The sequence below is a fragment of the Salvia splendens genome, chromosome 8, assembly GCF_004379255.2.
Source record: "Salvia splendens isolate huo1 chromosome 8, SspV2, whole genome shotgun sequence".
Lineage (NCBI taxonomy): Eukaryota > Viridiplantae > Streptophyta > Magnoliopsida > Lamiales > Lamiaceae > Salvia > Salvia splendens.
This window is the reverse complement of record NC_056039.1, coordinates 28,650,921-28,665,617: the sequence shown is the minus strand read 5'-3', so window position 1 is coordinate 28,665,617 and position 14,697 is coordinate 28,650,921. Positions and strand designations below refer to the sequence as shown.

Sequence of the window (14,697 nt, the reverse complement as noted above, 5' to 3'; positions counted from 1 at the left end):
GGGTTTTCATTCGGCCCATTACTGGAAAAACTAAAGGATTTAAGAATTTTGAGTGATCTCGTCGAGTTCAACTAGAAGTTTAGAGAGTTGAGTTTGCCGGATCCGAAACCTTCCGAGAAAAACAATGGCGGAAGATTTGGTGCTAGATACGGCGACCAGAGACTGGGTGTTGATACCATTATCGGTGGTGATGGTGCTCATCGGCGTCCTCCGTTACTTCGTATCTAAGCTCATGCGTTCCGATCAAGTTCCCGATCTCAAAATCGTCAAAGAAGGGTATCCCGAAACTTTTATTTCTTCTTTTTTTCCCCTTATAATTGCTAGTCGATGTCAAAAGCTTGTAACCAGCTATTGAAGTTTTCTGATTGTTTTTCCGTTTACAGGCAAGTGATAATTAGGGCGAGGAATCTTAGGGCGGCTGCTAATTTCATCCCTGCTAAGTCGTTCCGTGCTCGTAAACACTACTACAGCAACGAGGTGACAGAATTTGTTATCGATTTTCATTGTTCATTGGCTCATTGGTGTGCTTGTGGTTTAATGAGTACTACAGTATTACAGAAGGCACATGTATAGAATATTATTACTGGAATTGTCATTATTCTTTTATAGGTCTCAGCAAAAATTTCCATGAAGATGATAAGAACAAATATGAGTACTTTGATCAGTAAACAAGTACTATAAAGAGACTTAAGTTAAATCTGCCTTGTAGCTTTGTTGTAGAATTCCTCCCCTTCCCTTCCTATGAGAGAGCTCAATAACAATCTCAATCCCCCATCTCCAACTCAAACAAAAACAAAAAGGATGTAGGTTGATAGGAGTATCAATCTTTGCTGCTAGAAGCTGAACTTTGTTATGGTAAATATATGCTTGACCCGACTAAGAAATTGTTAGGGAGTTCTTGTGAAATCTACTGTCATTGGCATTCATAGATGATTTTAAGGACTTTTTGTGACAGCTGATTTAATGTACTCCATATGAAAACTACTGGTCTTTCCTTTTAAAAGGCTTAAACGGAAACAACTGAATTCCTCTTTTTTCCGTTCGTGTACCTTCCAAGAACATTCACCATGAGAACCAACCAATGAATCCATGTTTATCCAAAAACTTGTTACTTATCATACATCTTCTATATAGCCTTCTATGTTCATGCACTTATTATCTGATGCGCCAACCTTGATTGACTTAATATGTAGTTTTTCTAATGATTAAACATTGGATTTCAAATTGCAGGAGAATGGATTATTACATGTACCCAAGGGTCAAGCTCAGAACCCACAGGCACAGATGTTTTCAGACCCAAACATGGCTATGGATATGATGAAAAAAAATCTGTCAATGATTATTCCACAGGTGAAGATTCTGCTTGTTTCATTGCATTGATACTTGTATTGCACAAGGTCTGTCTTTACTGACGTGCTTGCCTTTTTGTTGAACAGACGCTTACTTTTGCATGGGTCAACTTTTTCTTCTCTGGATTTGTAGCAGGTGTCTTTTTTTCTTTTTCTTTCATTCATTTCTTACATTTTGTGAATGTTGTGCAACCGGAGATGGTTTCCCTGTAGTTGATTTATGACCACTTCATATTGATTTTTGTGTCCGACTACTAAACTCAAATATCATGTGTCAATGGTGGAATTTTGGCATTGAATTATTTATAACTAGCTAGCCTGGCATAAATGGCGCACATCTTGTTTTCGCAGCAAAGATCCCATTTCCTCCTACTCAGAGATTCAGGGCAATGCTGCAAAATGGCATAGACTTGAGCACTGTTGATGTCAGTTACGTCAGCAGTCGTTCCTGGTATTCTCCTTACTCATGTCATGAAAAAGAAATCATAAATTCACAACCACAGTTTCTGTTGATTGAATTTGTGATTTTAGCTGATGTAAAAAGTGATTAACATCTTTCTCTTGGCAGGTATTTTCTAAATCTTTTTGGGCTAAGGGGTCTCTTTAGTCTTATTCTTGGAGAAGACAATGGTCAGTATTCTTGAACTTTTGCCAATCCTCAGTATTGTATCTTAGTTTGAAACAAGATTAGAGAAATTGTAGCACCAAACAGATATATATCTACTCCCTCCGTCCCACAAGAATATGTACTCTTTCCTTTCTAGTCCGTCCAACAAGAATATGCAATTTCCAATTTTGGGAACTCTTTTCACTCTAATGAGGTGGGGCCCATTCTCCACTAACAATACTTTAATTACTTTCTCTGTACCTCTCTCTTACTTTCCCAATTTTGCATTAAAACCCGTGCCAAACCCAAAGTGCATATTCTTTGGGGACGGAGGGAGTATTAGACTATTACTATAATGAAGAAATTACTTTGATTAGAAACTAACATGAGTACTTGATCTTCACCAGCAACTGATGATACACAGCGCATGATGCAAATGGGTGGATTTGGATTTGACCCAACCAGGGTAAGGCTATACATTTTATCCTTCCCCCCTTCATATGCTTTTATGAACAAGAACAGCTTATTTAGTCTCCAATAAACACGTTTAGATTATATGAAATCATTTTCCCAAAGTCAATAAAATGGGTATGATATGTTCACATGTTCTTTTCTGATTCACAAAACAACACTACATAAAATCTTGTGTCGGCGAAGAAAGAGGTCATCTTCGTTGGGACAGAGGGAGTATTTGTTTATAAGGATCTCTCCATTTGGAATGCGAAGAAAGTATTACTCCTTCTGTCCCATAAAATAGTTTACTTTTTCCATTTTGGTTCCATCCTACAAAAATAACCAATTTTCTATTTTTGGCAAGTCTTTTCTCTTTTATAAGGAGGGCCTCATTCTCCACCAACAACTCTTCAATCACTTTTTCTTTCTAATCTCTCATACTTTACCAATTTTACATTAAAACTTGTGACGTCCCCAAAATTCCTATTTTTATGGACGGAGCGAGTACTATAATTTATAATTTTCCTCAGTTTTTCAATTAGTGACGCCCAAGCAGCCCTACATCAGCATTATTTTCTTGTTGATGTGGTCATTGTTTAGTGAGTGCCTAACTTTTGAAAAGCTCACTGACCAAATTCCTTTGATAGCTGGATAACAAAATGCAAATCTGTCAAAGAACCTGCACAATTCAAACTGATGAAATCAGCAGCTAAATTGTTCAGCAGTTTGACACCTTATAATGAGTCAGTATTAAAATTTTCCTTTCTTATATATAGATATTAAAAATGCGACAATGTTATGCTGTTTCTTGGGGGGGGGGGGGATAGAAGTGATGTCTGTCTCTTTTTTTTTGAATAAATTTTGTCATCACGAATGTTTGTTTTGATAGCTTCATATTCTTCTTGTTGGATCAGAGTTTGGGCGCAGAGAAAGATAATCTGGACATTGTCCAACATGACTGGGCGTTGCCAAAATTTGAGCAGAGAGCAGAATCAGTACTGAAGAAACTTGTCCAGAAATGACCTAGTACATACGTTAGTGCTGTTCTGCTGCTATCCACCATACTCTTCTTGCTTGGTGTCTATGTGCCGTGATCCAAGTAGTTCAGAATGAAAGGGTATCTATTGTCGTGGATGAAATCAGCCAAAACCGCCTGCTTTACATTGTGTGCCCCCCTTTTTAGTTAAAGTAACTAGTATCTTTGATGTTGGTTGTCCGTTTTGACTAATGGTAATACTGTGCCTAGCTGCTGACATCTTATGCCACGGAATTAGAGTGTTGTTATTCCCAAGGAATTTCCCAATCGTACTACTGTGTATTTTTCTTTTCCTACAAAAACATGTACTCACTTTGTCACATAGGAGAGTGAACTCTCTTTATAGGATCAAATTTTTAAAAAGTAGATAGTGGTGGCTTTCAATGGATAATATATCTCACTTTTATTATAGAGGTACATTTGAAGTAGATAATGGTTATTCTTGGATTTGTTGTAAATAAATACTAATGAAGATGGAATAGAAAAGTATAAGGATAGTTTGCAAAATAAGTACTCTATGTTCGGTACGAGTTTTAAAAAATATAAAGGAAAAGTGGATGAGAACGGTACGAGTTTTAAGAAATATGAAGGAAAGTGGATGAGAAAGGGTAGTGGAAATATGGAAAGAAATATAAAGGAAAGTGGATGAGAAAGGGTAGTGGAAATATGGAATGTGTAACTTATATTTATGTAAATTAGTTTTATAATAGAATGTGAATAGAATTAGTTAGTGGAAAGTGAGGTATATTTATCCGTTATAGTAAAGTTACTCCTAATGATGGATGAACTAAAATGATAAAATGTGACACCTAATGCTAGGTGGAGCGAGTATTGAATAGGAGTCCAATATTTGAAAATTGAGAGTCTACAATTCTATTTCGTTTAAAGATTAGTAAATGAAGTTGGGAATGGATTTATGAATGTGAATTGGTTTTGGCGAGAGAGACGGGAGTTGGGAGGTGGGGCAAATGCAAAGGGTTGCGTGGTAATGAAATGATGTGGAAGGGAAGCAGTGACAACCTTGGACTTACACATGCATGTCTACCAAATTGCAGCTCTAATGATGCCCCAAAATCATCTTGGTTTCATGAATTCCGCGTCCCTCCAGGCACGCTTGCTTATTCATTTAATTAATACCGCCTTTGATTTCTCCAACTTCACAATCTCAATTAATCCACTATTATAGATTTCTTTTCTACACTAATTTAATGTATTATTAATGTCGACTACTTGGTATATGCCTGATATTTAAATAATAGTCCTATTCCTAAATAAGTATGTGCTTCACTTTGTTGAGTGAGGTGACTCGTCCTCGACTCTTGAACGTCTAATTGTAATATTGGATTTGGCCCCTTCAATCAGCTGATAGCGTGGCCCTTGACACATACTAAAAGAAATCAAACACGTACACAATTTGACAAGCTTGGTCAATTAGTGACTCATCCATTCCAAATTCAAAATCATCGTGGATGCTAATACCATCACTCGTCAATTTCAAAATCTCTACGCATGCGCCATAAACAAGAAACTAATTCATTGTATTATTAATGTCGACTGTTTGGTATATGCAGCCTCTATAGTGAACTAGTACTACAAAACTCCAAAAACTAATCGAACTTTTGAATTGCAAATCCAATGCTTCGTGAGTTATATGTATATAATACGAAAAGAAGTCCATATTCATTTTAGGGTGTAATAATGGTAATTTGAATAAGAGTCAAATATGGTGTAAAAAGTTGACTACGATGAACATGTTAATTCGTGTTCAATGTTCATAATGGGTAACAAAATACAATGAGTAATATTTCTTCTTTCGTCCTCGTTTAAATATCTTACTTCATCATCCTATAATAAAAACAATGCCAAATTCTTTCCATATACATCCTCCGTCCGATAAAAATATGAATATTTGAGATGACACAAAAATTAATATATACAATTAGTAAAGTAATAAACAGACAGAAATAAAAAGTAATTATAGTACTGTTAGTGAAGAATGTGAGTCACCTTATTAGAGAGAAGGGGGTTCCAAAAATAGAAGAAAATATTTTTATCGGACAATCCAAAATGGAAAATGTTCTTATTTTTATGGGACAAAGGGATATTAATGTAATTTTTTAAAAGTATATACCCGGTTTGTTGGTTGGACTAGACTTCCATGCAACAACCCCACAGTAATCAAGAAAAATTCGATTTTAGAGTAATTTGAAAAAAAAAGAAGTTTAGCGAATGAGAATTTTTCTTATATTATATGAAAGGGAAATACGAATGCTATTGGCGTGCTCAACTTTTATTTTATACTTTATTTTTAAATGAAACACGTAAATGAGATTGGCACGTAAATGATATTGGCGTTTATTGGCGTGTTTCCCTTTTATAGATTATTCCCCGTGTCAGCGAATAGAAGTCTCGTTTTTCCATTTTGGCCGGTCATGAATAGGAATATCGGTTCATATAATATATATGGTAAAGAGACCACACATTCCACTATCTCACTCCAATCACCTATCATTTAAAACTAATATATACAAGTGAGACTCATATTGTATTAACTTTCTTACATTCACTTTTCGTAATATTTCTTAAAAGTCGTGCCGGATAGAAATGAAACACCTATTCGCAAACGGAGGGAGTATATATAAAAAAAATTCCATTATGGGAACTTTTTGGCCAAGTCACCCTAAAATCGAATTCGTCCGGTCACGATATTAATTAATTGAATCATAATCTTAGTTAATAAATTATAAGTATCCCTAGTGAAGGTGTATTGGAACATGGCCAAAGAAATATCTTCTTATAATAAGATGTAGAGCAAAAGGTGACACTTGCTCAATAACGGTATGTCGGTAGACGGTATACTCAATTAGAGTGTAACATTATATGTTCAGTTCAAATTCAATAGAATCGACCAAACATATTAATGAACCAAACACGATTGAGAATGTTACAAGGTAGCTTCTCGCTATCGTTAGTAGAAGAGTTTGATACGCAATATTAAAAGAATTAGATGAATCCTCAAGCTTAGACAAGTGACAAGTGACAACTGACGCAAGTGACATCTCTTTACTTTAGTAAGTCCTCTTACATTTTATTTGTCTTAATATGACCTTATACAAATTGAGAGGAAATGTATAAGGACCTAACTGGTCTAATTAATATCATTATCTTAAAGTATTAAACTCTTACAGAGGGTGCATGGCTCTACCTTTAACATTTTACTGTATTACGTAAGACGGTGGGCGTTTTTATCAGTTTTTAGATTATTTTCCGATCCAAACCAAATCGAAAAATTGAAATTTTTCATAAGTTTAAACTAAATCAAACCGAAAAACTGAACTAAATTTGAAATTTTAGATTGTGTGAAGTGTGTGTAGAGCGTGTATTTCGTGTAAAAATTGCAAGTGTATGTAATGTGTGTACAATGTGTATACTTTGTGTAGTGTGTTTATTTTGTGTGCAATGTGTGTATTTTTTGTGTATAGCATGTGAAATGTGTGTATTTTTTGTGTATAGTGTGTGAAATGTGTGTAGTGTGTGAAGTGCGTGTAGTGTGTGTAGTGTGTGAAGTGTGTGAACGGTGTGCAGTGTGTGAAATGTGTGTAATGTGTGAAATTTGTGTTGTGTGTGAAATGTGTGAAATATGTGAAATGTGTGTAGTGTGTAGTGTGTGAAGTGTGTGTGTGTGGATTTTTCAATTATTAAAAATTTTAAAATATTTAAATTTTATTATAAAATAATATTTATATATTTTTATTAAAATTTAAAATAAGAAGAAAGGAATATGAAATGAAATGGAATAGCCATTCCTTAGCTAAATTGATGGAATGGCTATTCCCATGTGGAATGAAATGACCATTCCTAAGAAAAAAATTTATCAAACAAAGAAATGGAATGGAGGTAGGAATGTCATTCCATTGCCCCATTCCACTCCATCATATCAAGTAGGGCCTTATTATTTCCATCATCTCAATCTCTTAGAAGTTTTTCATGCTACTCCTTGTGTCCTTAAAAAATATGCCATATTTTCATTTTGTGATGTCTCTTAAATATAAATCAATTTTATTTAAGAAAACTATTAGAAGTAAATCTCATTCTCCATTAATAATACTCTAAAACTTATATTATTTTAAATATTATGTATGTTTAAGGGAGAGTATATTTGATACAAAGAGAATGTAGGGACAGATGTCACATAAAATAGAAGTCGGTAGCAAAGAATCTTTGTGTGTGGGTGTCCAAGGTTTGGTAAATTGGGGGTAGTGACGCCGAGGCAAAAGGCATGGGCCACACCACGTAAATCAAATGAAAATAAGTGGGCCCGGGCCATTTATACAATCGGTGATGTGCACCGTGCTCCGCCTCCACGTGGCCAGTTATTACAGGACGGGCATGGTAGGGCCCCTAATAGCTATTAGTCATCCACTTTACAGGGTGGAAGAGATTGAGAGTATATATTATACGCTTTCGGCTTATCAGAGGTAAGCTATGGGATATCCTATTTCTCTACTTTGTTTTTCAAACTTTATAATCTCTCCATCTCAAACTCTATCTCTCAATCTCCTTCTGTTTCTAATTATTTTAATATATCCTTTATTAAATATTTATTTTATGCATAAAAAACAATCTCATTTTTTTCATTTTGATTCAGCTCAAAAAATAATCTTATTATTCCATTCATAGTAGTAGTATAATCTTATTATTTCATTTAAAAAAAAATCGGTCATTTTAATCAGTCCCACAAAATTAGTCTACTTTCTATTTTTTTTAATTTTTTTACCACACAGTAGTATACTCCAAATTTTCTCTATTACACCTACTTCAATTATTTTTCTTTTCATATCTTGTACTCCTAATTCCGCATTAAAATTTATATCATCCCAAAAACCTCTATTTTTAGGGGATGAATCTATTTATAAACATTCTCACCACCTTTTCTCTTTCTCTTTACTATTTTATCACATTTTCTTTTTCTTTCCCACATTTTAACAATTGCATATTAAAACACGTTACATTAACAAATGAAACTATTTTTTTTAAACAGGGTATCTCATTTAACTTTTTCTATATTTGATAAATAAATGATACATTTCACTACATCATTTAATTCACATTGATAGTACAAAATAAGAGTAATATTCCATTCACTTTTCTTCATATCTCTTAAAACTCATATTGTGTTGAATTTAAAACATATGATCCCGAACAGAGTAGTAATTATCATAATTTAATTTCTAGATGATAATTCTAATTTCTAAATATCAATATCACATAAATATTTGCATTCGTTGCAGTCCTTTCGATTTAATTTTTTTTAGCGTCGGATTATAATTGACAAATTGAGTGATGGGAAGGGAGATACTATACACAATCTATTAGCTTCCACGTATTATAGAATTTATAGCCATGGATGCATTTGTGTTACTCTTCTTGTTTTTCATCAAAAGGTGGTTGGACATCAATTACAATTATACTACGGGGATGCTTGGTCTGATAGATAAAATAATAGGAAGATTGAGTATGGGATAAGTTGAGATGGGCTTTGTCTATGATTAAATTAGTACAAAAGATATATATTTGTTTGGTTACTTAGATTATGTCTAGGATAATTTTAGTATTGTTTGGTTAATGAGATTGAACAATTAGTACAAATTTAAACTTATATCCTATATTAAATTATAACTTATTTTTAATTAATTAAAACTTATTGCTTTGAATTAGTGATTAGTAATTAAAGATTAGATTAATTAATTAAGTAATTGCTTTGAATTAGTGATTAGTAATGGATGAAAAATAAATCAATTCTTTGTTAATTATTGCAATCCCATTAATTTTATTAATCAAGAAGCAATAAAATAATTCCAATGAACTGGTAAATTAATGCCTAAATCATTGAAATTTACCGCCATTGCGAAACCCAAAAATTCATCTGAAAATCGTCGAAGATGGAACCAAAAAAGTCCAACAAAAATGGCCTGACTTCCTCTAAAATGGTTATGGAACAGAGAATTCAAGGAAAATTGCTCAGATTTACAACAAAATGAACTTGGAGAGGGAAATTTGGCAGCAAAGAAGTTTCCTTCTGAGTTTGCCCAGCCCAGCAACGACCACCAATTTCGATTTTGCAAAAATCATCACAGCAAAGCCAAGAGAGAGGAGAGATAAGACAAATTTAGTCGCAGGGGTACGGATGAGATGGATTGTCGCGAGATTGAGGGGAAACCGAATGGGCTGTGACAAAATATGAACGGGCCGACTGGCCACTGAGTATGGTTGTCATGGCAACCGAACGGTGGATTATCCAAGAAGAGAGATGAAGTCTTGGCGTATCGTGGCAACTGAACGGGCACTACTTGTATTGAAATTGTAGGTGCTTCAACCTCAAGGCTCAAGCTATTTATCGAAAAGTGAATTTCTATTTGATAGGGTGATTTTTTTAAGTGATAAACATCTATAGGCCACCATTTTATTGATGTGCATATAATCCTGGCCATCTTAATTCTTAATTGGCCGCTTAAATCCGTAGAAATGATCATCTAATCTTCTTATGCTAAATTATGTTTTAATAATTAATCTAATTCTTTAGAATCAAAAGATTTGGTTCTAAGACTAAAATAGAACAATGACCAGATTCCTGATTACACAATTGGCATGAGATACTGCGCGCATTTCTTCCTATCTTTATAATTAAATATTCCCTAATCTAATGATTTAACAACCCACGTTATTTTTAAAAGAAGTGTTTTTTTTTGCAATGTCTATGTCATTTTAAATAACGGTAATAATATGAAAATTAAGTTAGATCCTTCAGTTCTTTAATACTAATACATACATACAATATAGAACTAATATGTGTACTATTTCATAATTCCTCGGTCCCTCAAAAATAAAAACTTTTGAAACAATATGCAAAATCGATAAAATAAGAGAGATGAAAAAAAGTGTGTTAATTGAAAATAGGTCTCATGCATCTCATTAAAGAGAAAGAAATTTAGTAAAATAGAAATTTTTTTATTTTTAGGGACAGATAAAAAAGAATTTCTTCTTTTTAGTGGATTAAGGAAGCATAACCCATCTTTTTAAAAAAATTACTATGTCGAAAAATAATTATTCATTCCGTCTCATTCAAGATGTCCATTTTTTCTATTTAGTTTCTCTTAAAGTCTCATTCAAGATGTCCATTTTTTCTATTTAGTTTGTCTCTTTTAAGATGTTCACGGTCTATATTTGGAATTAAATTTTTCTCTCATCTCTTCTCATTAAAATATTCAATTAATTTTTTTATTTTACTTTATCATAAATAACTATTATGCCTAAAATTCTGTATCATTCAAAAATATAGTCATCTTGAAGGCGAGGGAGTACTATTTTTTTTTAGATCAAGCTTTACCAAATGAAGTACTATAGCGTCAGTGTTTTAAAAATCGGACCGAATCGGCCGGTTCGACCACGAACCGGCAGGTTGTCCGGTCCGGTTTGGTCATTTAAACCGTCGACTAGTTCAGCCGTTTTAGACTGGAAAAACCGTCCGGTTGGGCCAGAAACCGCCGACCGGTTGAACCGGTTTTTTGAAATATTTTCTGAAAATGACGTTCTGCTGCCGTCGTGAACCTCGATTCAGCTACTCTCAGATCTATAATACCTTTTCAACTGCATCTTTTTTTCCCTTTCTCCATAGTCCCCTCAAAATAAATATCATTAAAGTAAACTTACTTGCTAGTGAACATCACAAGATTGAGTGAAAGAATAAAAAATTAAAAGAGGGTCGAAAAAGGCTTAAACATGGAAGAATATCCCGAAACAATGGGTTTCAAAATGGAGATGGGATGGGGGCGGTTTCAAAATGAAAGGCGGCGGGTTGTGGGGATTGAAAATAAGGTTAGGGTATTCAAAATGAAAGGCGGCGGGTTGTGGGGATTGAAAATAAGGTTAGGGTATTTAAGAAAAGTGGTAAGTGTCGTATGGGCTTGGTGTGCTAGAGGCATCCTTTTTTATTCAATTGTAATAAAAAAAATATACATGAGGCTTAGAGGCATGCTTTTATTCAATTATAAATACATAATATTAACTTCAACTATATAAATGTGTATGAGCCGATGAATTAAGCTAGGATAAGTATTTTGGATATTAATTTTGAATTCTATTTTTATTTAAAAATATATTATATATTTTTATGTAATAAATATATTATTACTACAGTATTACAGTTCAACCAATCGTTCGACCGATCGGACCAGTTGAACTGTGAACTAGTAGCCTCGCCGATTTGCTTACTGGTCCGATTTTTAAAACATTGATAGCGGTATTGAGCTGGAGAGAGAGGGCAGACAAGGACAGGAATTGAGCGGTGATGACTGCGATCCAGCGTGGCACCATCTGACGGCACGTATGTGGGACCCATGTCACGAGAGTACTACTCTTGGAAAGCAGCATTTGGGCGGGCCCCACGGCTGGTGGACGAGATTGAGAAATCGAAAAGGAGTCCACGTCGGCCGACTGCTGGGTCCCATTTGCTAATGATCATAGCTGGCGCGGTGGCCCCCACACTAAAGTAACGCCACCGGCCTTCGTCCCTTATTTGGCCCACATACACCAATTCTATGCACACATCAATCCTTAACTTTTTTCAATCTTTTAACAAACTTTCCCATTGACCATTCTCGATCTCACCTTTCATTTCAAGTTTTCATCCATTACTTGAGTTTTGATGAATAAATATAATCCTTTCATATAAAAAATAATGTTATTTATAATTTAATAAATTATGAGAGAGATAGATAAAGTGGATAAAATAAAAATAGGAGAGATATAGAGATAAAATATAAATAAAATATAAGAGAAAAAGATAAAAGTAGTAGTAATAGAATGAAAGTAACTTTCCATTTTTAATACTACTATATGACTGATTTTGGTGAACGATCGAAAATGAAAAGATAAGACTATATTTTATGGAGTATTTGATCTGCGTCTATATTTCAAACACGAGATTATCAATTTCATTAGTTTTAAACTTATGGAAGAAACTAAGCAAGAATAGCCATTTTTCATGCGCAAGAAAGAGAACTAAATTAACCTTAGGTATCATTTCAATTCGATATGGTGCGTGTGGCTAAGGACTATAGTGAAGTTGTTTATATTAATAAATTAAATTAAATGTGACACTGTGGTACAATAATTTTTTTAAAAAAACATTTGTGTTTAACTTAATACTAGTACTACTAAATTTTCAGATTATTATAGGAAATAATCTCCATGGAGCAGTGTATAATTGACAAAACATGATATATAAGAATCCAACCATTAGTAAGAGGGGATATAGCTAGGTGTCATGCATCGTCTACTCTATCCCTCCCTCGAAATTTTGAGTCATTTTTTTAGCCAACAACAATATATTTCATCTCTTTTATTTTATGTTATTATTTTATTTTCTCTCCACTTAACTCATTTAACACCTTTTTTTTAAATCTTGTACCCGGAAGAAATGCATCAACTATAAAGTGACGAAGGGAATATAATTTAAAAGTGGAAAAAATAGGTTGAACGTGGGAGTATTACGGTCCTAGTCGCATACATGCCCTCTCCACGAAGCCATAAGGAGCCATTCAAGAAAAGGAGAGTTACATAAGAAGATAATTAATATTATATGAATAGGCAAAATATGAAATTGGCCTCCACCATGTGCCTTGCCCTTTCCAAATTAATGAAATATAAAAGCTCGCTACATCTAACTACTACTCCTATTATTATGTACTAGCAAAGATAACCTAAATTAACTATTATTTGTATTTTATTTATGTAGCAAAAGTATAACTAAATACAACTAGGCATGACTGTGAATCACCATCATCTTATGTGTCAGTTTGTCCCAAGATTCTCTAATAACATTATTGTATGTTTTGAAGTGCTTGATTTAAACCCCTATAAATACCCACTCTAATCCATGCTTTCATATCATCACATTCACTACCATTTTAGCTTTCCAATTCCTTCTTCTTCAGCTTTCACTCCTTCACCACTCTTCATACTAGAATGGCATCAGTTGAGGTATATACATAATCATGATTCGATCTGCTCTACCTCTTAATGAAATTGATTTGTTTCTCAGTTTGCTAATTTAGTCTCTACCTTTTCCTAGTTAATGGTTTGGATCAAGATCATCAAATTTATTGTATTTTTCTTCATAATTTTTAGTCTGTACACGAGCTAGAATCAATGCTCATTACTCTTCAAAAATGTATATGATCACCTTTAAAAATTAATCAAAAGTAATCAATTTTGAAATGTATTTATGAGCAGGTTGAATCAGTTCCAGTGGCGGAGATCGTGGCTCCAGCTAAGGCACCGGAGAAAGTGGAGGTGAAGGAAGAAGTGGCCGAAGCCGAGCCAAAGAAAATAGTGGCGGCAGTGGAGGAGCCAGTTGTTGAAGCCGAGACGAAGGAAGTTACTGCTGAAGAGACAGTGGAGGTAAAAGAAACCGAAGCAGAAGAAGTCGTCCCAGAGAAAGAGCCGGAGGCTGTTGAGGAAGCCGCCAAGGAGGAGGAGGCGGCTCCCGTCACAACAGAAGAGGTTGCTCCAGCTGAAGCCGCCAAGGAGGAGGAAGTGGCTCCAGCTGAAGCCGCGGAAGAGGTTGCTCCAGCTGAAGCCGCCGCCAAGGAGGAGGAGGTGGCTCCAGCTGAAGCCGCCGCCAAGGAGGAGGAGGCTGCTCCAGTTGAGAAAACTGATGAGTGAAGAGAAGCTATACATATCACAGAAGATGGCAGTATTTGAATCTTTTATTGGTGGTTAAGTTTTATTATTACTATTATTATTATTATTATTATTTATTTATCTTTTATTGTACTAGTGCTATCATTCAAGTTTTTCTATCTTGGGGTGTTTGAGAGTAATTTGAAGAGTCCAATCCAAGTCTTGGATGAATATATTTCGAGTAATCAAAGTAGTCTGCTTGGTTTATTGGAGTTTCAACCTTATATTTGAATTAATAAAATTAAGTTATACTAGTACTCCTACTTTTTTATTGTGTTTTGCAAGTTACTCCTACTTGAATACAGTTGTTCCATTTCCATGTAACTATATCTTTCTTGTTTGCATTTGATGTTTTATTAATCATCAGAGTAACACTCAGATATTTATGTTGTCAACTTTTACCCACATGAAGCATAGATGATATACGGCCTATATGGGCTTCAGCCTAATATGGATATCATTTTGCTTGCAAAGGATATCATTTTGCTGCTAGATAAAGCCTATATGGG

The 14,697-nt window shown here is 34.3% G+C and overlaps 2 protein-coding genes across 2 annotated transcripts; both read left to right on the top strand.

Moving 5' to 3' along the window:
• The first annotated feature begins 25 nt into the window (after positions 1-25).
• On the top strand, positions 26-3,878 carry LOC121744990 (ER membrane protein complex subunit 3-like). The gene is made up of 8 exons (XM_042138717.1): positions 26-276; positions 384-477; positions 1,231-1,350; positions 1,437-1,485; positions 1,701-1,800; positions 1,918-1,979; positions 2,364-2,422; positions 3,324-3,878. The coding sequence occupies exons 1-8, from the start codon at positions 125-127 to the stop codon at positions 3,429-3,431; spliced, it is 744 nt and encodes a 247-aa protein (XP_041994651.1). The 5' UTR covers positions 26-124; the 3' UTR covers positions 3,432-3,878.
• Positions 3,879-13,338: 9,460 nt separating this feature from the next.
• On the top strand, positions 13,339-14,445 carry LOC121745551 (axoneme-associated protein mst101(1)-like). Its single transcript, XM_042139505.1, has 2 exons — positions 13,339-13,486; positions 13,739-14,445. The coding sequence occupies exons 1-2, from the start codon at positions 13,472-13,474 to the stop codon at positions 14,168-14,170; spliced, it is 447 nt and encodes a 148-aa protein (XP_041995439.1). The 5' UTR covers positions 13,339-13,471; the 3' UTR covers positions 14,171-14,445.
• The last annotated feature ends 252 nt before the right edge of the window (positions 14,446-14,697 follow it).